The sequence below is a fragment of the Nothobranchius furzeri genome, chromosome 14 (assembly GCF_043380555.1).
Source record: "Nothobranchius furzeri strain GRZ-AD chromosome 14, NfurGRZ-RIMD1, whole genome shotgun sequence".
Lineage (NCBI taxonomy): Eukaryota > Metazoa > Chordata > Actinopteri > Cyprinodontiformes > Nothobranchiidae > Nothobranchius > Nothobranchius furzeri.
In genome coordinates, this window is record NC_091754.1 from 56,642,307 (window position 1) to 56,668,045 (window position 25,739).

The window sequence follows — 25,739 nt, forward strand, 5'->3', positions numbered from 1 at the left end:
TTGGGGACCCCTGAAGAGGGTAGTTTGATGTCTAGAAAGCCAGCAAAGAAGCCACTGTTCTCCTCATCTGGGACAGAGTAGACTGCAGAGGACAGGTCTACTCTGGACAATGTCTATTGTATGGTAGCCTGACAAGCCGTTCTCTTTACTGTAACATCTACTCGGTTCACAACCCATAGACAGAGCTTGGTTGTGGGGTGAAATCTATGGTTGTCTTTCAAGCTGTTGTTGGACAGCGCTAGGACCAATCAGTGCAGCGAACAATGTTACGTCTTCATCCCTACAGAAACAATTAATTAAAGAACTTAAGTACCTCTTTTGGCTCATGTCTCACAGAAGCCCAGGTCTAAATCGTCCAAAGTTTACGCCAACGCCATCTTTGTAGTTTTTTCTCTGCTGCTAAGCTCGCCCAACGTCTCTACGAACGTAAAGCGCTGTGATTGGCTAAACCAACATGCTACAGTTAGTCTATGCTAGCATCATGGAGCGTCGAGCCCGAGCTGTGGATCGGGAACACACTTTTTGGTTCAGTGCCAGGAAACCACAATCCCGTTGATTAACATTATGGTCAATCTGTGAGGCTGTATACATGAAGGGGCAGAGCAGACTGGAGTTGTTGAGGAAGCAACATCAACGTTTACATAGATACACACTTTAACATGACCAAAACCTTCTTCTACAGTCCAAGAATGACTCTTTAGAGGAGTTGGACTGGCGTGACTTATAAAAGCGACTGAAATGAACTCGCTGATGGTTTGAAACACGAAGCAGGTCCTTCCCATCAGACGTAAGACTCCTCGGCAAACAGCAGCTGCTCTACATCTGGCTCCACTTTGGGATCATTGCATCTCTTCAGCCATTCCCTGCGACCCTCTGCCACGGCTTTCGCCACCTGCTGGCTGCTCTGGGGGTGGCTACGAGGATGAGATAAGAAGTAGTCCTTCACTACTTTGGTGGAACAGGAGGAGAGGCACATACAGGCCTCTGTTGTGCCTCCTTTTGAGTCGGTCACCTTCAGACACGGGTCGCTGGGCAGCCTTGCCAGGGTGGAGGTGGAGGCTCGGTCTACGACCTGCCGCCCTGGTTCAGAACCTCGGCGCTGGCAGAGCTGGTCCTTGAGCTCCTCCACCAAGTGAGTCTTGTTCCGCCTGAACAGGGACAGGGACGGCCCGCTGTGCTTGTAGAACAAAGATGGCGATGTCTGCTTCTGCGCAGAACTTTTACGCAGTGCCGGACGCCTTTTGATGACATCACTTTCAGAGGTCACGTCGCTGGTCTGAACGGTGGGCGGGGGCTCTGAGGGATGAAGTCGGAGGGGTTTAGAAGAGTCCTGCTCAGGATGTCGGCTGGTTCCCCTGTCTCCTGCATCGTTGGAGCCTCTGCGGGGGGGTTTAGCTTGGCTGATGGGGATCCGTTTGGCTGGTCCTCTCTCTGGTTTCTCAGCTGTGACGCTCTCGCCCTGTTTGGAGAAACACTTCATAGTGACAGCTCAGGAACTGCTACTCCGCTCTACTGGAAAACCCTGAAGCAAAATGAATCTGAACAGATCTTTAGAGTAGCCACAAGGGGGCAGTGTTACACAATTTACTAACTGGTTCATTTCAATTAAGGTTTTATAAATGTTGCTTTTTTCATTGTTTATCATTCCTAAACATTGTTATTTCTATTTAACCGACTCACCCCCGTTACGTCTTCCCGCTCCACGTCTGGTCCTTCCTGTTGGGTCAGGGACAGCCTCCGGTCTTTCCTCAGCCAGGAGTTCGGGTGAAGCCCAATGCAGCCTTTCAGCGCCCCCCAGTGGACGGGTTCTTTAGGGGTACAGTCTTTAGGGTAAACCTTGTTTGCGTGTTCAACGGAGGTCTGAGCAAAGCCGGAGCTGAAGGGGGACGGAGGGGGGATGCGGAGTGGATCTGCCTCGGTCGGGTCGGTGCCGAGAGAGTCCAGGGAGTCGAGAGAAGAGCGGGTGGGTGCTGGGGAGGTGGAGGACAGGCTCGAGAAGCTGGCCTCCAGAACTCCTGACCTGCTCCGGCCTCTTGTATGTGTGTGAGCGAGTATGTCCCCGCTCTTCCTCTCGCCTTCAGCATCATCCTCAGCAGCAGCAAGCTCATCTGCGCTGCCTGAGGTGTACGGACAGAACCTGGCGGTGTACGCTATAGCCGGTTCTGACCGGCGCCGTTGGGCACGTCCACCTTCCAAGGACATAGAGTCCAGGGGGAAGGAGACGTCCTCCCCTGATGTGTTCTGTCGCCTGCATCCGTCTCGTCGGTGCAGCCCAACACCTGTTTTGGGTTGCACCGCCTCTGGGTCGGTGTCCTGCTCGTAGTCGCTGAAGGTGAGGATAGAGTCCAGGCTGCTTTGCAGCGGTTTGGGCTGGGTATGGCTCCGGCTGTAGGAGCCCGGCGACCCGACGCTGCAGTCATCCAACTCGTTCTCCAAACTGTCGTAGGACGAGTCGGTCAGAGGGTAGACCCAGGACTCTGATGTAGGAGAGAAGAGACAGGACATGTGGACCAATACAACTCTTCAAAGCTTGGTTCTCCAAACCGTTGTGGATAAATCAAGAAAACTGGACCAGCTGAAGAATGTAAAATACATTTGGGACACTTTTGTCTCATTCCTGTTGCTGCTGTACCTGATCCTGTCTGCTCACCACTGAGTCTCCGCGGGGGCCCTCCGAACAGGGATGTAGGGTCCTCCCCGAGAATCTGAGGACAGTGTACGATCATGAACTTCACCAACTCACAAACCTGCAGCAACACAAGAGCAGCGGAATTCAATTCAAAGATACTTTATTAATCCCAGAGGGAAATTGATTGCTGTAGTAGCTCAGAATAATAATAATAATAATAATCAAGTCATCAAAGAGTTCTTGTATATTACAATGGCTGTTGGCAGGAAGGATCTCCAGTAGCGGTCAGTGTTGCAGCCAAACTGAAGAAGCCTCTGACTGAAGACACTCTTCCGTTGTCGGACAGTCTTGTGAAGAGAATGCTCAGGGTTGTCCATCATTTTCTTGATTCTCTGGAGAATCCTTCTTTGCATTATCTTCTCCAGCGGTTCCGAAACTGCCGAAACTCCTGCTGAGTCCTTGAAAGGGCTTGGAGTTCCTCCATCTTGTTGGCCAGTGATCTCACACATGGATGTAATTTTCACTTTAGAAGTGGGGGGGACACGGGGTGGGGGTGTGTATCTTTACAGTATGCTCTAATGTTAAACAGGCTTCAACACAAACGGTTGTTTTCCGCTTGGTCCTAGAGCTCAACCAGAGTCAATTTAATATAGCGTAATATTGTTTTTGGATGGTAAAAAGTGCAGGGGTCAAAACTTGACTTTGGAAAAAGTGTGTGTGTGTGGGGGGGGGGGGGGGGGGGGGGCATATGTCCCCCCTGTCCCCCCCAAAATTACGTCCATGATCTCACATTGCCCATTATGATCGATGGAAGAGATGGTTTGAATTTCCTCTTTCTCTGTCTCCGTTTTGCTCCCGCTCTTCACCCACGCTTCTTGCGTTTTAGCTCATTTGGGTTTTGTGGCTTCAGTTGAGGTATTATTTCAGCCTTTCCAATGTTAATCAGCTGCTCCTGAATGTAAACCAGCTTGTTGCCATGGTTACACATCATAACAAATGCTCAAAAAGTGAAAAAAGCTATAAAAAAATGGCAGTAATGTGAAACACGATAAGTGAGTGACGTTTTTATTTACCAAGTGGCTTGACTGCGTCATTTTTAAGCAGCTGTTGGACATTAAGAAGCTTGCTTTCTGAAATCTTCGCCCGGTTCTCCAACCATATTTCTAAAAGTCAAACTCTTCTAACGAAAAGTCAGCATTCCAACAAGGAAAACGGCGTGCGGTAAATCAGGAATACCGGGTTGCATCCGGAGAGCCGGGTTGCTGTGCTGCGTTTTGAGATCTTCTCTCCTGCTTGAATGATTTCTTAACTGTAATCAAACTTTGGGAACACTGCACTGTTCCTCTCCGTTTACCTTTTTAGTCGCCTCTCCTTCCAATTCAGGGTTGCAGGGTGCCCCGGGAGGCCAGAGCAAACTGGGAGCGATGCACACTGATAGGTTAAAACTGGTCATCTGGTTTTCCTGAGAGTGGCTCTGGATGCTGTGCAGCAGCGCCAGCAGGTAACGCAGCAGCAGGGAGCTCTCTTTGGACAGCCGACGGATCATCCTGCAGGAAGACGCCACGCCGTGAAAATAAACATCCCAAAATGTAGAGTGGGTTTTTTGATGATGAGCTACCTTTTTACGTCGTGCACCTGCTCCTCCTCTTCGTCGTCGTCCTCCAGCACGTCCAGCCACTCCTCGAACAGCTCGCATCCCAACAAGCTTCCTGGGAGGCTGCGCAGGAAATCCTGCAGGAGGACAACTCAATTTGTCGCCGTTTCTTTTATTTGCCGTCGTTTTTCTCATGTTGTGACCGATGAATTACAGCAGACTTAATGAAGGTAATGAAAACAAAGTGGTCTCAGGTGATTCACCTCTAATCCCCTCCAGATGATAAACAACGATAATCCAGATTACATTAACAAGCCTATGAACAGCTTGTCCTGCTGCTCAATAATCTCTGCTTGCAGATGTGGGTCAATAAAGTACCAAGGGATGCAGAGGAGAACGTTTAGAAAAGGGGTACCTTAAAGACTCCAGCTACGACGAAGACGTGGTCTCGCGTGAAAGGAAGCTGAACCTCTCCGGCATCCAGAGATTCTCGGAGCTCCCTGACAGCCCGAGCCCCCGCTGGCCGACGGAAAATCCCCCGAGTCCAGGATCCCTCATGGTACAGGAACACCAGCATGTCCTGAAATTACAAACTGCAATGAAGCTCCTGAGGGTTCTCTGTTGCCTCCTACAGGAACGCGCTAGAGCCGGCGGCCCTGTGGAACAGTTCGGCTAACGCATATTCTGCTCTCCTCGCACATTTCGATTCACTTTTCCTCAGCCACCGTGAGAAAAACCTACAGAAACTATACTTCAAAATACGCGTCTCAGTCGTAAATAGTGTGCCATAAGTTTTGGTAGCAGTACATCATATGGAGATGACAAAATACGCCAAAAAAAACTGCTAACTTATTTCCGTTTGATCAACAAGATTTGGGCAAAACGCGCCAAACCTCCTTGGGCGCTCTCTAGCTCAGGCCAACTGCACTACAGCAGCATCATTTAATGTTTAAACGAGTCATAAAAGGACAAATTTGATGAGTTTCAACTGGAATTTTGATGTTTTTGCACAAAGTTTAGGTTTTCCCATAGAGTTGAGAGCGATGATGCTTCCCAAAACTTTTCACTTTGTCTTCCTTCATCCAGCGTGTCACTTTGTAGTCTAGGACTTTTGTTTTGTGCAGAGAGTACACGCTTCGTCTCCTTTAAGCTCCATTTGTAACTCAGCTCTGATTTTCCTCTTCAAAAGTGGAAAGCATTTTTATTTTGTGACCCATCAAACATAAAACTGTAAAAACATTAAAATGGACACGCGTGATGACCAAAGCCTTCTGCTACTGGTCGGGGGCCTCGTTTATCAAGCTTGCTTACGCACAAAACGGGGTCGGAAAACTGCGTAAGCAACTTTCCACGCAAACTTTGGGATTTATGAAAGAAAACTTAGCGGAAAAATGTGCGCAGCTTTAAGTTGACTAAGGTCCTGGCTTACACACATGTTGGACATGGAGAGCACCTGCAGTGCTGCTGCTGAGAAGGATACAATTATGAAATCCTGCAGCATTATCACTTGTACTGCTTCGTTTTCACACAGAACAAGACCCCCCCCCCCCACACGCACGCACGCACACACACACACACACACACACACACACACACAGCCTGAAGCGCAGAATACGGAATGCAGAATATCAGCAGGGGGACAGGTTGAGACAGAATGTCATGCATCTGTGACAGTGTGTGTGTCCTGTCACTGTGACCCGACTGATCATGCGCCCTGGCTACTTGTACAGGGTAGATCTCCGTTTGGAGTGTGACTCTCACCTGAGAGTCTGGGGATCGAATCCCGATTGGACCATTTTTTTTATATCCACCACAGATCTCTCTGAAGAATTCACAACATTGACGGCTTCAGCAACGCTGTGCCACTCCGTGGATTTTCTCTTATTTGTTTTGCAAAAGTACTTCCTTTCATTTCTCCACCTCACCCACAGGTACCTCAATTTCTGCTTCTGTGAAATTGCGGTTCCTTGATCTGCCTTGATCTACGGTCGCCATCGTCATTGGCGGAGCGCTGCAACAGACGGCTTATGTATATGCATGAGATCCACAAGGCACTTTGCATTGACTATTTATGGCAGTAAGTGGGCGTGGTGAGGGCGGGATGTGACTAAAAAGCAGCTGAGAACCTTTCTAGATAGTTTCTGATTTATGAAGAGGAGATTGCGTGCAGCTATGCGTTCTCCATGTTTGATAGATCACAAACCTACTTGGCATAAGTACATTGTTTTTGCTGAGCATAAGTACGGTTTTAGTAAGGATTCTACACAATGTTTGACAAATGAGACCCCTGGACATTTTTTTATTCAACTTGGAGGTTTTTTCACAACAGCTGTTTGTTTGAGGCTTATTGTCTATTTTTGAGTTTTTTTCATGGAGATAACGTTCAAGGAGAGCCCAGATACGGGTGTGTGGTAACCATGGTGACTATAACCAGCTACTGGTGTTACCACGGTGACTTTAATGAACTATTTGCAGAAGCTTTAACATTTCTTTTCATTGTGGTTTTAGTTGTTTAGTTATACACTTTATGGACTAGAGCTGGGACTTTATAAATTATGTCTCCATGTTGGCCAGAGGAACGTTTTGGGGTTCCGTTGGTGGAAGTTCCACCAATACATCAACTTGTTGTCACCTTGTCTGAGCTAAAATTGTTACTAAATGAATTCCCAAATGTTAAAATTAATAAAAGAATGCTGACTTATGTTGGAAATGTAGGCCTATATGATGGCTAAAAGAGCCTCGTCATGCTAATTTTGGTCAAACTGAACCATTTAATTGGCTAAATGAACATGGGACACATTATTACAGATGTGATTTCACTTAGCATAAGTTCTGGTAAAATTAGAGCGTATAAGAAGTGGACATCCCAACTGACCATGACCGGTTTGGGCAGAGTGTTCTCCCAGCATACGATGCTCAATTTGTGACCAAACAAACAGCCTTGAGGAGCTCCGCCCAGCTGCGACTCATGCAGGTGAGGGGAGGAGCCTCTCCAGAAGGCCCAGGAGATGAGGGAACGCCTTTGTTTCAATGTCTTCTGAGAGAAATCTGATCAGAAAACAGTGTCACAGATTTGGAAATAAAAAAAGGTGTGATTTATTTTTCTGCCACCAGTCGGAACTGAATTCACCTGCAGGTATGTGTGTCAGCAGCGGTTCAACAGGCCGAGGTTTGAGGATGAACTGACACTGCTTGTACAGATGTAGGTGCTCCACCTGCACCTGTCGGTCCGAAGGTAGAGCAAGAGCGTCCCGACCTCCTCCGTGAAATGTTGAGGTTCTCACATGATTCATCTGGATGCTGAAGGGAAACTCATGACCTGAGAGAGAGGACACATAACATCATGACAGCTTCCCCCAGGTCATGCCGCTTCCTGCCAATGAATGGAACCAGTGTACTTGATCCACAAAATGAATTATACAAATATTTTATGTTTAAATATCTGAAAATAGAATCAGGCAGCAGCAGTTTCCTACCGATGAGCGGATAGGGCGTGTTGTCCCTCCTGGAGATGACCCACAGCTGGAAGTCTTTGACATTTCCCTGAACGGAAAAGAGTCAGAACACAACACGTGTAAATGTCACAGCGGGCGTGAGGCGTCTGCTCAGCAGAAAAGCTTCTAAGAAAATAAGTCCATGGAAAGCAGTCAGATTTTGCACCAACTGATGTCTATCTCACAAATATGAATTGTAGGTGCTGTTTCTTACTCACTATGATGCCAAACTGCTGCAGGGCCAACCGAATCACCTCATTGGTTGAATCGGAGTTGCTGACTGGGAGCGTCTTGGTCTAATTAAAGGAGGATTGAGTGATCAGCTGGATCCCACATACAGACAAGGATAAAATTATTGGAAGTTTGTAGATAAAGAAAATCAATGGTCACTGAGATCATTTGAAGCTGTTAAAGTTATAATGAAGACATAATTAAGAATCTAACAGCTTTTGAAATAAGATCAGTCAGTCTGGCTGTTTAAAGGCTATAAAGTATTTACAGTGCTGTTTGATATCAGGGTGTGTGTACCGCACTGGACACGGACCGCAGAAAGCTAAACACACGCTTGTCTCAGGAGATTAGAAATATTATTGACCAACATGTTAAAGTTAGGGACTAGAAGACCACCGCCAATCAGCTAACGACTAGAAGACCACCGCCAATCAGCTAACGACTAGAAGACCACCGCCAATCAGCTAACGACTAGAAGACCACCGCCAAACAGCTAACGGCTAGAAGACCACCGCCAATCAGCTAACGACTAGAAGACCACCGCCAATCAGCTAACGACTAGAAGACCACCGCCAAACAGCTAACGGCTAGAAGACCACCGCCAATCAGCTAACGGCTAGAAGACCACCGCCAAACAGCTAACGGCTAGAAGACCACCACCAATCAGCTAACGACTAGAAGACCACCGCCAATCAGCTAACGACTAGAAGACCACCTCCAAACAGCTAACTACTAGAAGACCATCTCCAATCAACTAACAACTATAAGACCACATCCAATCAGCTAATGACTAGAAGACCACCTCCAAACAGCTAACTAATAGAAAACCACCTCCAATCAGCTAACGGCTACAAGACCATCTCCAAACAGCTAACGACTAGAAGACAATCTCCAATCAGCTAACGGCTAGAAGACCATTTCCAATCAGCTTACAACTAGAAGACCATCTCCAATCAGCTAACGTCTAGAAGACCACCTCCAAACAGCTAACGACTAAAGACTATCTTCAATCAGTTTAGGCCTAGAAGACCATCTCCATACACCTAGCGTCTAGAAGACCATCTCCAAACAGCTAACGACTATAAGACCATCTCCAATCAGCTAACGACTATAAGACCATCTCCAAACAGCTAACGACTAGAAGACTATCTTCAATCAGTTTAAGACTAGAAGACCATCTCCAAACAGCTAGCGTCTAGAAGACCATCTCCAAACAGCTAACAACTATAAGACCATCTCCAAACAGCTAACAACTAGAAGACTATCTTCAATCAGCTTAAGACTAGAAGACCATCTCCAAAGCCTAGAAGACGCTAATGTCTTGAAGACCATCTCCAATCAGCCAAAGGCTAGAAGACCCTCTAAGCAAAGCCTTACATTCCTCTGACTACAGTTAGACAGATTCAGATGTGTAAAGTCCACAGGACTGTAGACAACTTCCCTGGATGTGGACACAAAAGGAAAACTGATGACAAAATGAAGAGTTTGATAATAAGAATGGCAACCAAAGAGTCTAGAACAGCTTCCAAAGAGATCAAAGGTGAACTTCAAGGTCAAAGTCTTTTTGAGTCCAAGTTGACTAAGTAGAAGACAGCTTGGAGGACTCTATTGTTGGAAGCAAAATCATAAAAGTGTAAGACTGAAATCTGACAACATCCATGTCGATGAGCCACAGTCTCTAGCAGGTCGTCCTCTGGACACAAGACAACGACCTGGTTGGATAAAAACAACTAAATATAAGGTCCAGGGTAGGTGAATACATTTCTACTATTATTCTGTTGAACATCACTACAAAAACAACTCCCGTTGTTATTGGTTGGTTTTCAGTAAAAGGTTATAACGGTTTCACCTGGTGACCATTGTGGGTTTCCTGTGTTTAAAAGAAGGGTGACACATCTGTGACCGCTGGAGACGCTAATCTAGGCTGTTCAATTCCGGGCCTCGAGGGCCGGTGTCCAGCACGTTTTAGTTTTAACCCTGCTTCAACGCACCAGATTTCAATCAGCTGGTGATTAACAGGCTTCTGCAGAGCCTGATGAGCCGCTGCGCAGGTGAGTCAACTACTGAATCTAGTGTGTTGGAGCAGAGAAACCACTAAAACGTGCTGGACACCGGCCCTCGAGGCCCGAACTTGAATAGCCCTGCATCTTGGACTCAGTAACAAACTCACAACAGCGAAGGTGTTGATCCCCTTCCCGTACACTCTCAGAGGGATGGTTTTAGAATCCTCCTTCTCCTTCTCTTCTTTTATCCGACTGCAGAGATAAAACAGCTGACTTAGCGCACTGCTCACTTAGTGAAAGGAGTCAACTCCTGCGGGAACTTTACCTCTTGAGTAGAGAGAGCCACTTCTCCTTCTGTTCAGCTGAGCTGTAAACAAACAAGAACTATTACCAAATCTGTTGATGCAGAACGTTTTATTTTAGCATTTCTCAGGATAGCTTGTGTCGAAGCTTGTCCCTTTCACAGAAATCCCAAATAAGAACTGCTTTATCAGTTAGCACGAAACCAGGAAATCCATCTCACGCACGTTTGTTTTGGTGGCTTTCTGCACCAACTTTCATTTAATAAATGCCTTAAGGTGAGCAGATTTTTTGCCATGTTTTGAATCATCAGCAAACTGAGCCCCTACTCTCTGCCAGTGTTCCTTCTGAGATGGGGGCATAAAATCAAACTTTCAATCAAATCAAAGATACTTTCTTAATCCCAGAGGGAAATTAGAGTTTCAGTACGCACAATTCAGAGATCAGACATACATGGGCAAGACGCATGACAAGAATTGATGACTGTGGTCATTCGCAACCCTGAGTCGTGCTACCTTAATAGAGATAAGAGGGTAACATGAGGATTGGTTCAGGTGGAGGGAAAAAAAAGGCACTTCAAAGCTACCCTCCACCGGGAGGGCAGCTTTGCTCTGCAAAAAAACACCTCAGACAGATATGCAACAGACTTCAGACAACACAACATAAGTGTCCACTAGGAGGGGTGGTGACGTGGCATAGTTTTATACTTCAGATGTTATGGTTTGTTGTCGAATGAAAAATTACCAAACACCATCAGAACCACGCCTCGGTCAGATCTGTCAGATTCTGATTGAATCAGTGAAAGTAATGTGTCGTCTTTTAACGCTACGTGAAATGAGTCCTGTTGGAACATTTAAAGTCAAATTACTTATTATATTCTATAGGATTATAATAAAGTAATTAATATTTTGATTTCACAGATCGGTCACATCTTATTTATTGACTACCACTTTGATGGATTAGCTTTATTAAAATAGAGTACTTTGATTAATTAAAAGAAAAGAGTTCATTCTTCATTCTTCTGTTGAGCTGAAAATAAGCAGGTTAGAAGGAATGCATGAGACCTTGAGACCATATCTCATGCAGACTAGTCTTGTGTCAGAGGAGGAAAAAAACAGTCATTTCATTCCGTTACAATTTCTAGAAATTTTGGCTAAATCCTGTTGGTGCTTATCAGCTCTTGGTGCATCTTTACTAAAATCTACTTCCATGGCAATTACTGGACTGATGGTTGTCTTTATAGATCAGCAATAATGTAGACTTTAAGTTGTTGAACTGGTTTATAAATGTCTTTGTTGGGTTGCACTGATTACCCTTATTCAGACATTAAAGTTGAACCTGGAATTTCTACCCAAAACGCCCCCTAGTGGTTGGCTGCAGTACAATCTTTAAGTCCCGCCTCCTCCATGTAAATTACAGAAACACTTCCTTCACTAATAACACTGCAAGAACTGCATAAATCATCAAATAAGATTGTTACTTTTTTATTTGGGTGTGGTTAGACACTTGATGCTAAAAACTAACATTATGATTGGGTGTGAGGAAGTGGGCGGGACTTTCAGATCAACAGCCTGAGAGATCAAAATCTTCTGTTAGTTTAAAAAAACACAAATGAGGATATTCTGGTTTTACTTTTGAACAACGCAAATAGAAAAAGACGTTTTCCATTCTTATATCATTTATGGGTGCATCAGACATTCAAACCGTATATTTGAGAGACATTTAAAAATGTAAAAACTGTTTCTCTTCCACTTTTATCTGATTGGAAGAAAATGTTCGGTACAAATGTTTTAGAATTTTGGATGTTCCTTAAATTAAGTCATTCCAGATCATTTGATCAGGTCTTTGGATAGGAGTTCTGGTCCTAAAACAACCAGCACGGATGCACTTAAACTTTGAAAAGTCTGTTTTCTGTTTCTTTGACATTTAAAGTCGGGTTTGGGACGTCGTCGGCACATCCCCAGGTGAAGAATAAACACTTTTAAACTCGACAAAAAGCAGAAAATCAACGAAACTTTTATAGAACCTGGAACGTCATTCAGTCTGTTTTCATAATAAACTCAAACCATCAGGTGTGTGCGCGCAAGAGAGAGAGTGTGTGTTACCTAAACACAGCCACACAGTTCCAGGTGGGCCAGCCAATGACGAAGCTCCTCTCCGGGCTGGTGCTTCCTTCACACACCTCATCCATGCAGCCTGCTATCCACATCTCACACACACTCACTCTGAGCTTTTGCTTGAAGTGGTTCGCTGACCTGACAACACACACACATTTTAACTATAAACGAAACGCATAGAGAGAAATAAACACATGCTTGCGCTCACTTGGCTTTGGCGATCACCAGAACATCAGAGAACAGGAAGAGGTGTCTGTCCTGGGTCTGCATGCCCGTCTTCAGCTGAGCATGTCCGTAGAGGAGGAAGAACCTGTCCGAACCGGTCAGGAGGGACTGGACTAGCGAACATGTTTCTGGACACACGGACACCTGGAAGCTGTCTCTGGAACAGAAATGATCAGACAACAGAGGGCATGTTTAAGACCACATTTCCCAGAAACCTCTTTGTTTCCATTGGAAAAACGGCGATATTTCAAAAACTTGTAATTGCGATATTCCTGATTATCGCAATCACGATATTATTTGTGGTAAAGAACCAACACTCTCCATGGATAGTTAAAGAGCAAGTCACCCCCTACCAGAATCTTACTCCACACCCACTTCCTGTTTGAAAAATACAAAAAATGCTGTTGCCAAGCAGACCGAGAGGGCGGAGCTGCTAACAAATACACACAAATACAGGTTCACAATGACATTGTGACATCATATGGTACCAGCTGATGTCATTTGATACTTCTTAGCCAATAGCAATGGCAGATTAAAATTAAAATGCAGTGCAGACTTTTTACCTGAAGGGGGTGCAGCACTGACAGTTTAAGGCAGAATATTTAAATTTTAACAAAGATGCATTACAGCGCCAAATTATTGATGGCATCTGTCAACAGTACGATCAGACACTCATTTACATAGTTTATCAGCAAAGCAAAGTTGATTTGGGGGTGACTTGCTCTTTAAGGGTTCCATCTGGTGATTTATTGGAACTAACATTCCGATGTCGATACATTTCCAATATATTTAAAAGTACCGGTTTCCCTTTCTTTTGGCCTGTCTCTTTGGCGTTGCTGGTTTTTTATCTCTCTGCCAGCCACAGAGGACACTTTTACTGGATACACTGGAAAAAGAGCAGTTCCTACAAAGCTGCACAGATTTGTTTAAAAAGAATCTCAGAGTAACATCACTGTCAAAGCGATAAGCCATCCTTTGTGGTGGAAAACTGGAAGTTGTGTTCAGCTGACTTCAACAAAAGGTCATATCTAAAAGGTCTCTATTCTTAGATTTTTCCCTAGTCCAAGAACTGTCCATCAAACGAGCTAAATATGTCAAAGTCAGGAGCTAATCCTGGAAATATGAGGCTACGGATCAGCTTTAGAGTCGGAAAACCCTCAGCCTGTGCAGTTGTGTAAGTGTGAATGTACAACCAGTCCACTATTCAAGAATTTGACATATTTGGTGCAGAACAAGGACTCCATTGACTGGATTAGTACACTTGCATCAATGAAACAGGAATGTAACATGTATGTGGTGCAGTTAAATATTGTCCCTGAATTAGCGGTCGTTGGGATTGCTGACTCTATCCAGGGATGATGCTCGAAAATCAGTTTCCAGGATTCCGCCGTTAAACAGAAAAGGTTGTAACCCTGTTTGGGGTTCATGTTGGTCTTTTATTTTGAAGAAACAGAAAGTTACCTTTAGTCTATGTACGTAGTGGTGCTATCTCACACGAACCCAGGCAAGTAAGATTATCCCACCATTTCTCCCACTGGGGTTTGATTTGAAATTGTTGGAAAATCAGACATTTTTTTTTCCTTAGAAAACTAAACAAGATGAATAAGCAGCCTGTTCTGTACTTGAACACATTAGAAGGTTTTTAGCTGATGAGGTCTTGGTTAAACAAAAGAAGAAGACAACTAATTAGGCATGAGTAATTTGACCCTTGTAAGCCACCGTCGGGTGGTAGGGGGGATGCCATTTATGAGCCGTCCCTGTTGGAGGAGCTTTTTAACCAGGTTACTTATTCTTCACTTTCCCAGGCCTTATGCTCAAAGGCAGGGACTATTAATAGATGCCTGATCCTTTGATTAGTTTATCAACAGGAGGATTATCTATTAGAGTGGATCTAACACTTCCTCCAGTTGTGTGTAAGAGAGGTTTCATTTCAGTGTTGAGAGCCTGCATGGCTGAGGTCTCCAGGAAGAGATCTGTTAGTTAGAGGAGAAAATCAAATCAAATAATGTTTATGTTTATTTATTTGGCAGACGCTTTTATCCAAAGCGACTTACAATTTATAACCTATAGGGCATGTTGTGATCCGTGGGGGAAACCGGAGTACCCAGAGGAAACCCACGCATGCATGGGGAGAACATGGAACTCCACGCAGAAAGGCCGCAGCCGAGTTTCGAACCTGCAACCTTCGTGCTGCGAGGCAACAGTGCTAACCACTGCGCCACCGTGCAGCAAATAAATACATGGAGTGCTGCTGTTGTTTTAGTAAAACTTCAAGAAGACACAATGTTCTGTGATGGTGTTCATATGAACCAAGTGATCAAGAAGATAGACGGATTTTTGTTATTTTTATTTTTTTTTTTGTGAGTCTTTCCGATCAATCCCGGTGGCTGCCTGGTGGGATCTGGGTCCCTGGGCTCTGTTGGGTCCCCAGCGGGGGTGGTCGCCCCTAGGTCCCGGACAGCTGGGTTCCGGGCTCAGCCGGCTGGGGGGTGGGAGACTGCGGGCGGGCCTGTGGGCTTGCCGCTGATATCTCCCGGGACTCTGCCAGCTGCTGGTTGTGACCCCCCCAGGGCGATCCTCTGCGCCTCTCGAGAGGGGGCAGGGGCTTTTCTGGTCGCAGTCTCCCTGGGGTCCCTGTGCTCTGGGGCAGCACCTGGATCTCTGGGACTTGGAGCTCCTTCCATCTCCTACACGTCTTTGGGGGGCAGATCTGTAGCCTATAGAGAAACCTTACATAACAAAGCGCGTGTACACACAGGTGCTCACATGGTGCTCTCATAAGTATGGGCTTGGGCACGTTCAACACATGTCTTAAGGCTGCAGTTGGCACTAAATGCACTGTGAGTTATTATTGTGTGATTGTTCAGTAAAACAATGTTGATTTTATATTTCCTCATCAGGTAGACGCAGTGATAGCTTGCTCCTGTTGTATTGTTGTGTGTCCCTTTTTTTCAGTTTCTGCAGGTCTAGAAGCAGACTCTTGTTCATCATTGATTGTTGATTTTTGTGGATTTTTGTCAGATTTTAGTCCACTTCTATTGCGAAAACATCAATTTCAGGCCTGAAAGGTTTCTCCTCCAGATGTTTCAGCTCCATCCACAGATGGGATCATGATTCATAGAAGAAGACCATTACAGTTCAGTAAGTGACGAATGATGTGATCACAAAGTTTCCTTCCTTGGCCTTGGAGTTTATCAGGAACTTTTGCTCCCATCTACAATTTTTATAAAATTAACTTAGGGTTGGTTTTCTTCTTGTGTCCCCACCCAGGGAGGTCATCTTCAGCCCTAGACCAGGTCCATGGACCATAAACATCACAATAATATGTTCAACTGTAATCAGAGGAATATCAAGCTGCTTGGAGATAGTCTTCCAGCCTTTAGGTGGTTGGAGATAGTTTTCTAGTCTTTAAGTGGTTGGAGATAGTCTTCTAGTCTTTTTCTGTTTGGAGATGGTCAACGAGTCTTTAGGTGGTTGTAAATAGTCTTCTAGTCTTTAAGTGGTTGGAGATAGTCGTCTAGTCTTTAGGTGGTTGAAGATGGTCTTCTAGCCTTTAGGTGGTTGGAGATAGTCGTCTAGTCTTTAGGTGGTTGGAGAAAGTCATCTAGTCTTTAGGTGGTTGGAGATAGTTTTCTAGTCTTTAAGAGGTTGGAGATAGTCTTCTAGTCTTTTTCTGTTTGGAGATGGTCAACGAGTCTTTAGGTGGTTGTAAATAGTCTTCTAGTCTTTAAGTGGTTGGAGATAGTCGTCTAGTCTTTAGGTGGTTGAAGATGGTCTTCTAGCCTTTAGGTGGTTGGAGATAGTCGTCTAGTCTTTAGGTGGTTGGAGAAAGTCGTCTAGTCTTTAGGTGGTTGGAGATGGTCTTCTAGCCTTTAGGTGGTTGGAGATAGTCGTCTAGTCTTTAGGTGGTTGGAGATAGTCGTCTAGTCTTTAGGTGGTTGGAGAAAGTTGTCTAGTCTTTAGGTGGTTGAAGATGGTCTTCTAGCCTTTAGGTGGTTGGAGATAGTCGTCTAGTCTTTAGGTGGTTGGAGATAGTCGTCTAGTCTTTAGGTGGTTGGAGATAGTCGTCTAGTCTTTAGGTGGTTGGAGAAAGTCGTCTAGTCTTTAGGTGGTTGAAGATGGTCTTCTAGTCATTAAGTGGTTGGAGATAGTTTTCCAGTCTTTTTCTGCATGGAGATGGTCATCTAATCTTCAGGTGGTTGGAGATAATCTTCTAGCCTCTAAGTGGTTGGAGATAGTTTTCTAGTCTTTAAGTAGTTGGAGATAGTTTTCTAGTCTTTTTCTGCGTGGAGATGGTCATCTAGTCTTTAAGTTGTTGGAGATAGTTTACCAGTCTTTAAGTGGTTGGAGATAGTCTTCTAGTCTTTTTCTGCATGGAGATGGTCTTCTAGTCTTTAAGTTGTTGAAGATAGTTTACCAGTCTTTAAGTGGTTGGAGATAGTCTTCTAGTCTTTTTCTGCATGGAGATGGTCTTCTAGTGTTTAGGTGGTTGGAGATGGTCTTGTAGCCTTAAGGCTGCCTCAAGATGGTCGTCTAGCTCCTCTCCTGAAACAACTGTCTTCAACTTTCTGTACTCCATGCTCAGAGGGGTACACACTACCTTACCAGGTTTAAACAGGCAGACTGACTGATTACTAGACTGGAGGCACTCGTGATGCTGTTTTTTTAACTGTAGCAAACTGAAACAACAATTAAATTTGGCCTCGAGAGATGTCCTCTCAAATCGAACAAGAAGCAAGACCAATAGCGATGACGGTAGCTCAGGGGAAGTCACCAGCCACATCAGGCTTTAATTATCTTTCATTAAAACCAAAAGTGCCAAATATACAGAAGTAATTGTAATCTGGTGATGATATTTGTACCTGGACACAGTCTTGGACCTGGTGAGGGCCTTTGTGATGACCAACGAGGGCGCAGACTGACGCCGGTAACTGTGAAACCTCTGCGAATAAAAGAGAGAAAAAGTCTGAAACATTATTTATGTTCTTCGCAGGATCCTATATTCCTATTCACACCACCGGGATGATCATTGTGTTTGATTTAATCTAATTGTAGAAGGATTTGTGGGATTACAGCAGTTGCATAACATTTTTCATTGTTTGTCAGATTAACCCACTTGGCGGCAGTCACGTAAAGCTGCTGTGTTCAGTGTTTGTTTTAAACAAAACCCTTAAGTAGCTTGATGCAATCCAAGTTTATTGGGTTTTTATTGCATTCAGACAAGACCGGGTTACATTCTTAGTGCAGAGACCTTTTAATGCTTTTGACGCAAGTGTGAAGAAAAAAAATGTAAAAACTGTACCCTAAATCTGCATTTTTATTGGCTCTCTAATTGAAGAGAGCTGAAACATGGTGGATCTGGTCAAGGTTCTTGTACAGTGAGAAGATTTGGAGCCCAGAAATGCGCTGGTTCTTGAGAAGGTTTAAAGGTATCTGCATTAAATTTACACGACTGATGGCTGGGAGCTTTCTTCAGCTGAATGAAGATAAGACTGAGATCCTCATCTGTGCCCCAGACAAGCTGGTTCCCAAAGTCAGAGACTCTCTTGGTCAGCTTACTTCTCACACCAAACCTTCTGTCAGGAATCTTGGCGTGACCTTTGACCCAGCTCTCACCCTGGATTCTCATGTCAGTTCTCTTGTTCGCTCTTCCTTCTTCCATCTCAGGAACATTGCTGAGTCCCATTCTGTCTCGCTCTGAACTTGAGACAGTTCTCCACACCTTCATCTTCTCACGCTTAGACTACTGTAACTCTCTTTTCACGTGTCTGAGCAGAACCTCCCTGAACCGTCTACAGGTGGTTCAGAATGCCTGTGCTCAGCTTCTAACCAAGTCCTCCAAACACACCCACATCACCCCGCTTCTCCTCCAGCTTCACTGGCTGCCAGTCAACTTCAGGGTTCATTTCAAGATCCTGGTTCTGGTCTATAGGGCCTTACATGGACAAGCACCATCATACATTGGTGATCTTCTTAGTCCCTACACCCCCAGCAGGTCCCTGAGGTCCAGTGATCAAAGCCTACTGGTTGTGCAGCACCAGGCTAAAGACCAAAGGTGACAGATCATTTGCTGCTGTGGCCCCCAGACTCTGGACCTCTCTCCCCCTGAGCCTGAGATCAGTGGACTCAGTGGTCTCCTTTAAAAAGCAGCTGAAGACTCACTTGTTCAAGCTGGCTTTTGTATGACCTTCTTCACCTCTCTCTCTCTCTTTATTCTGCTCTCCCCACCTATTCCACCTTCCTCATGATCCACTGATTTCCCTCTTTCCTATTCACTCTCTCTCTTTCTTTACACAATTAATCACAATTGTGTATTTTTTGCTCATTTTAAATATATTTTTAATCATTTTCTAAATTTTTTTTATGAGTATAAAGAGAAAAATCCAATATTACAGCATTCTAAAAATATCTGGATCAAACTCCACAAATGGTTAAAGATATCCCAGTATAAACAATTCTATTCATCAATTTGGTATAACCCAGCAATAAGGGTGGGAAAGGAAGTCATCTGTTGAAATACGTGGAGAGGGAGGGGCATGAGAAAATTAGAGGATCTAATCGACGACAGAACAGTGAAATCTTATCAGGACTTGAGACTTAACGTGGATAATATAGGTAATTTATGGAGATATTTCCAAATAAGAAGTAGCTTTGACAGTTTGGTTAAGGAGCTGCCTGAAGAGGACAATGTTGTACAGCTCTATTTAACATTGGCAGAAAAGTATCAGTCAGAAATCAGCATCTATGTTTTATAAGATGGCAGCCAAAGTATTATATGAAAATTGTGATGGCTTAAGGCATGTTTGGCAGAGGGATTTAAGCATAAGGTTGGACAGAGATTCATGGCAAAGGATAATGTCCAAAATGGGATGGTTTACCAGGGAAGCACGAGGAAAGCTGACACATTATAAGATAATCCATAGATATTATTTAACACCGGTTCGTCTTTATAAAATGAGTTTAATGAAGAACAATTTATGCTGGAAATGTAAAAGGCAGGAAGGTACTTTTATTCATTCTATGTGGTCATGCTATGTTGTTCAAACTTTTTGGGAAAAAAATATTGAATACAATGCAAGAGTGGTTGGGTATACCGCTCCCGGAAACTGCTCGACTTTGTTTACTAGGAGACTTATCGTGTGTACCGAATATATCTACAACGGCAGGGGCCCTGGCTCTTACAGGTTTTATTTCAGCAGCTAGAGTCATACTGAGTAAATGGAAAAGTTTTGAGGCACCTGGTTACAGAGACTGGATAATAACGATGACGGAGATTAATAATAATAATAATAATGCATTGAACTTATATAGCGCTTTTCTAGACACCCAAAGACACTTTCCACACACTCTCACATTCACACACTGCTAGTGATGGTAAGCTACTTGTAGCCACAGCCACCCTGGGGAGGTCTGACAGAGGCGAGGCTGCCATTTGGCGCCGTCGGCCCCTCTGACCACCACTAACACAGGCAAGTTGGGTGAAGTGTCTTGCCCAAGGACACAACAGCAGGATACCCCTGGCGGGAGCTGGAATCACACCCATGACCCTCCGATCATGAGGCAACCCGCTCTACCACCTGAGCTACTGCTGCCCCTTGCATCTTATGAATTATTAATTGCTAAAATGAAGGGGAAAAAACTCATATTTTGAAACCTGGAATGAATTTTTGTTTTTTATTGGTAAGAAGATATAAAAGTTGTTGGATAGCATGTTTTGAAATTATTATGAATGGTGGCTGTGAGTGGTTTTGAGTTAGCCTGTGCTGTAAGGGGGGTGGGTTATTTGGGTATTTTGTTTTTGTTTGTATATAAAAATTTGGAAAACTTAATAAAAAAAACTTTAATAACAAAAAATAAATTCTTTTTTTTATATATTTTTTACATTTTTTGTTTTTGTGAAGCGCCTCGTGGTTTTTTTCTTGAGGCGCTATAGAAATGCTACTTTCTTCTTCTTCTTCTTCTTCTCTTTTGACATATATTTTTCACAAATAAAAATTGTCAAAAAGAAAAACAAAAGTGCACCCGCCAAGAGGGACACCAGAGTTCCTTTAACTGACGGAGCCATCACAGGATGGGGATGATGATCCAACATTCCACCATCAGAACTTTGGGGTATTTTAGCAGCACTTCGCAACATGCTCGTGTCTCCACTTCACCGGACCGGCCCAACAGGTCTTTTTCAGGAATCAACATTGTGAGTACTTGAAAAGGGGGACTCAGAAAAGCCCGGAGGAGTTGTTGAGTGGAACTGGTGGTTAACTCTTGCTGATTGGTGGGAAACGGCATCAACATACGTCACCCAAAACAACCAGTATTTGTAACATTAGAAGAGTTGTTGGTGAAGCGGAATGGAAGGGAATGAGACAAGCTGCCGCCATCTTTGTTTTAAAGCAATACTTTGTAACTTTTTCCAATTTTTAAGTGATTTTCTTGAGCCAATCCATTCATCCATCCATTCTCTTCTGCTTATCCGGAGTCCGGCTGCAGGGGCAACAGCCTAAGTTGAGAGGCCCAGACTGCTCTCTCCCCAGCTATTCCGGGGGAATCCCAAGGAGTTCCCTGGCCAGGTGAGCGACATAGTCTCTCCAACTTGTCTGGGTCTCCTCCCGGTTGGACATGCCCGGAAAACCTCACCAAGGAGGCGTCCAGGAGGCATCCTAATCAGATGCCCGAGCCATCTCAACTGGCTCCTCTTGACGGGGAGGAGCAGCGGGTTTACTCCGAGCCCGTCCCGGATGACTGAGCTTCTCACCCCATCAAGGGCGCCCCCAAAGGGTGGCCCTGGCCACCCCTAGAAAATCGCTGGCCCTCCCAGGAAAAGCCAGTGTTCATAAATCATATTAATGTTCACTCAAACCATAAATTAATCTTATTTATTCAAGAAATAATTGTAAAACAAACAAAAAATAAACAAATACAATTAATGAGTAAAGAAGTAATCAGAAAAAAATACATATGTTTCTGCTGCTCACCATTAAAAATAATTTTTTTATCATCATAGTTTTTTGTGAACACAGCAGCACAGGTGACTACACCGAAAAAAAAATACATTTTTAAATTAAATTTGGAATAAAATTTAAATAACTGAAATGTTTGTGTTTGTAATATTTAAGTTAAATGTTTTGGATGCATAGTGTTTGTTAAATAAAACGAATAAAGGAGCAATGCAATACAATGCCACAGGCTAAACTCTCCCAGAGTTAGCACAAGGACCAATTTGGTGTGCCACCCCAAAAATTTCTTTGGCCCCATCTGGCCACCCCTATCAACATTTTCTGGAGGTGCCCCTGCACCCTACCTCTAAGAGAGACCCAGCCAACCGCAGTCTCATTGTTTCAGTCACTACCCAAAGCTCGTGACCATAGGCGAGGGTAGGAACATAGCTCGAACCGGTAAATCGAGAGCTGAGCCGGAAGGTGAAGCTCTCTTTTCACCACTACAGACCGGTACAACGCCCGCATCACTGCAGATGCAGCACCAATCCGCTTGTCGTTCTCACTAGTTGGCCACTAGTTGACTAGTGACTCTCCAAGACATGCTAATGGCTAGCCTCTCCGATGCTAATGCCAGCCTATCCATGCTTAAGGTCTGTCAAGGGGATAGGAAATCCAGCTAGTGGCCAGCCTAGGCATGCTAATGGCTAGCCTCTCCAATGCTAACACCAGTCCGTCCAGGCTAACGCTAGCCTATCAATGCTAATAGACAGCAGAGGGAGTGTGTGAACCAGTCAATGACCAGCCGAGGGCTGCTAGTCCCTAGCGTATCTGGTAATAATGCCGAAAAAGGTGCTATTCCTCAGTAAGCAGCGCCAGCCTCTCAGTTACCGGCGCCAGCTTATCATTAATCAGATCAGTAGTTTGCTTCGGAATTTATATAGCCTCCTGCTGCTGGGCAGTAGTCTTAATTTTGGCCCCCATACCACGCCATAGAATAGACCTTTCGATGGAGGCTCAGGAGTGTGATCCCCATGTAGTTGGAACACACCCTGCGGTCGTCCTTTTTAAATAGAAGGACCACCACCCCGGTCTGCCAATCCAGTATGTGCTTAAATGACCTTTAACAGGGTTAGTGAAAGGCCACCCAGCCCCTATCACCCCCTGTGGCCACAATATTCCACTTCAGAGTTGCCCGGCCGCTCTGGTGGGACTTAAAAAAAAGGTTGAGCTGACATCCCTGCAATTTGCTTCCAGCACATTTCCAGCATCTTTTAGATCATGAACACAGCTGATTTGTTTAATTTAGTGATCAATCACTCCTGTAGACACTAATGAAGACTGGGAAGACATTTCAGTCGATCGATTAAGTGTTAAAAAGACGAACGCACAGCGAGGAGATAAGTTTAGCATTTGGTTCTACAAATAGACACAAGGTGGTGCTAAAGCAAGCCAAAACTGCCTAGTCTCCCGTTAATGCTCAGTTGCTGTAACATCGAATACACCAAACTTATGTGGTTGGCAAGACAAAATAGAGATTGTGCCTGGCTATTCGTAGACCTGCTAAGGCTGCCATGAAGTGTGGCTAGACCAACATGCAGAGCAAAATCATTTTGCTTTGGCTACTGTCTCTAGATTTCTTGGCTAAAAGAAATCCTCTCTAAATAAAGTAATTCGTGGTGCTTTTTAAAGTCCATGGACACTTTTTGATGCTGATGTACTAAATCAGTCCTGAAAGGGCCGAATCTGTATGGAGACACAGCAGCTGAGATGACCGATCCATCGAATCTCCCGGTCTATTTCCCCTTTCCAGAAAGTTCCCAGATTTCCCCATAGTAGGAAACACCCCTATTGACACTACTGGATGTAGCTGAAGGTTTCACATAAACATAAAAGCTATTAGAGTGATCAAAGGTAGTAAACATAACCATCTATCATGTCTCAGATGATCGTTAAAAGCACATGTAACCTTGTCTTTTCAAACGTTTATAAATATAAATGTTTTTCCACTCCATTCATCACATGGGAACCCACCTAAAGCACGGCACAAGGTAAAACCCTAAATCGTTGGTCTGAAAAAGAAAACGTGTGAAACTACGAGTCCTCCTCATTCCTAGCACACGTCCACACATTTTTGACATTTCACGTTGTAATATTATTGACTCAACTTGGTCGCAGACTGGTGAAACATTCCTTCTGCTTTAGTCGTGGCATTACGAGGTAGAATAAAAAGTAAACCATTCATTTTAATGGGAAAATGTTGGTTAAACAACCAACCAACATACATTCAATGATACTAAAAACAGTTCATGGTTGCTATGGAGGGGGCCAGGTTTAACTGCGGCTGAAAGGTCCATGTGTTGCTTCTAGGTCTTTTCCAATCAGCAGATACGCTCAACAAGCTGTTTTCCTTCAATAATCAATCAAAGTGAGAACTCTGTGTTGGCTAAAGCGTAGTTCATAAAAAACAGGTGATAATTTGCTTTAAACCTTAATCTGTTTGTGTTGCTAAACTTCCAACTGGTGACAGATGACTGCTTCATTTAGCTTTTGATATCAAATTTAAATCTGTTGGTGTAAAATTAAATATTTAGCAAGACTTCAAACCACTAAAATAGAAGCAGCTTACCAAAATAAAAGCAGAGAGAAGAGATCCCCCATAACAATCCAACATCTCAGGTTGTGCGAATCTGTTAAATCCTGGATCGTTCATCAGTATGCAGCAGAACCCGGACTGGAACGCTGATAAATTATATGTTCACATAAACTCACAAAACTCCAACATCCACGGCACTCTGCGATGTTGGATAAAAGATCTCTTCACGCCACTTTTATTTTGGTAGGACACTCTCATTTTACAATGATCCGAATTTAAAGGTTGCATGTTTAGTTTTACACCATCCGATTTAAATTGACACGTCAAAAAGCTAAATAGAGGATTTGGATTTCAAACTTTGCTTATTCAGATTAAAATTTGAATATTAAATTTAAAACCATATTTAGATTTGCTTTAGACAATTATATTTAAGATTGTATATTTGGATGATTCAAAAATAAATTTCATATAACACAATATTTATTTGTAAATATTAGATTAAAGATTAAATTGCCTATTTGAATTAGATTCCAAATTTGAAATTTAAGATTAAATATTTAGATTTGATTAAAAATACTAGATTTAACTATAGATTGTACAATAAAAACTCCCTCTTTAGATTAAATATAAATTATACATTGAGTTTTGATTCTAAATATTTCATACAAATCTATATATTTAGATTTAATTCTAAATGTCAGCTTCAACTTTATATCATGTTATTACGTTTTCTTCCAAATATTTGGACAAGATCAAAAATAGTTTTATAATTCATTAATTGGCATTTTAATCTAAATATTCAGATTTAACTTAATATAATTAAATTTGGTCTTAAACGTTGTTATGTAAATTGTATATTCAGACTCGATTATTAACATTTATTTTAAACATTTTTATCTAAACCTAAATGTGATAAATACAAATATTTTTCCCGTACAGCACCCTACACGTATATGTGCTTCCTAAACTAAAACAGCTGTTGTACCAGACAGTCAATGATAAAAGTCTAGAATATTCAGTTTGCAACAGAAAAAATCAAATATGGGATGATGGGAAAACCAAATATTTAAAATAAACTTTTATATTTATTTTAAATTAAATTGAATGGTGAGCACCAATAAAGTTTACATGCATCATTAATCTAATCTTTTTGTAGATTGTTTTCGGTTATTTTTTTAATAAATCAAAGTATTTAAAATTGTATCTGTGATGTAAATCTAAATGTAAATACGTTACTAAATACTTCGGGTTAATAAACGAACCAATCAGTAATTAATTTGGTGTGTTTGGATCATTTATTGGCAGATGAGTGTTTTCTTTATCAGATCAATAACCTACCTTCTATTTAGCTTCTTTATTTGTTTACGACCTCTCACCCCGCTCCTCTGCGCGCTGAGGCGCACTTACCCGTTTATTGTCCTGCTGTCCTCGGCTCAGGCTGTCCTGTTGCTGCTGCGGAGACATGCTGTCCATTCAGGCTGGAGACGTCCGACGCGTCAGTGTCCGATCGTTCTCAGGCGCCGCGGGGTGCACGGAAATCCCATCCAATGACCTCCGGTTCCGGAACTCTCCGAACATTTCACCTCAGACTCCCTGGAGAACTTGTGATCTGTGGGA

At 43.5% G+C, this 25,739-nt stretch overlaps 2 protein-coding genes across 3 annotated transcripts in view; both read right to left on the minus strand.

Moving 5' to 3' along the window:
* Positions 1 to 560: 560 nt before the first annotated feature.
* Positions 561 to 25,663, minus strand: LOC107381007 (rho GTPase-activating protein 20). 2 transcript variants are annotated; one of them, XM_015952456.3, is made up of 16 exons: positions 25,530 to 25,663; positions 17,456 to 17,535; positions 12,577 to 12,750; positions 12,357 to 12,506; positions 10,277 to 10,318; positions 10,119 to 10,203; positions 7,936 to 8,013; positions 7,700 to 7,766; positions 7,354 to 7,542; positions 7,099 to 7,271; positions 4,639 to 4,803; positions 4,248 to 4,360; positions 3,984 to 4,176; positions 2,651 to 2,747; positions 1,681 to 2,477; positions 561 to 1,459 (listed from the first exon to the last, which is right to left on the minus strand). In XM_015952456.3, the coding sequence occupies exons 1-16, from the start codon at positions 25,593 to 25,595 to the stop codon at positions 782 to 784; spliced, it is 3,147 nt and encodes a 1,048-aa protein (XP_015807942.3). In that variant the 5' UTR covers positions 25,596 to 25,663; the 3' UTR covers positions 561 to 781. The 2 variants fall into 2 exon arrangements, with proteins under 2 accessions (XP_015807942.3, XP_015807941.3); XM_015952455.3 differs by having other exon boundaries at positions 2,633 to 2,747.
* The window catches only part of pspc1 (paraspeckle component 1), a 42,308-nt gene continuing 42,184 nt past the window's right edge, over positions 25,616 to 25,739 (minus strand). Inside the window, exon 8 of the mRNA XM_070544218.1 lies at positions 25,616 to 25,731. Coding sequence (XP_070400319.1) covers positions 25,702 to 25,731 — 30 coding nt within the window. The 3' untranslated portion in view covers positions 25,616 to 25,701. The remainder of the gene's footprint in view (positions 25,732 to 25,739) is intronic.

Bases quoted from the DNA above. Each gene is read 5' to 3' on its own strand.
- LOC107381007 (XM_015952455.3), bottom strand. From the start codon at position 25,595: ATGGACAGCATGTCTCCGCAGCAGCAACAGGACAGCCTGAGCCGAGGA. The intron at 12,751-17,455 runs GTACAAATATCA...TTTCTGTTCCAG, and splicing joins AGGTCCAAGACTGTGTCCAG to AGACAGCTTCCAGGTGTCCG. The intron at 10,319-12,356 runs GTAACACACACT...GTTTGTTTACAG, and splicing joins AACTGTGTGGCTGTGTTTAG to CTCAGCTGAACAGAAGGAGA.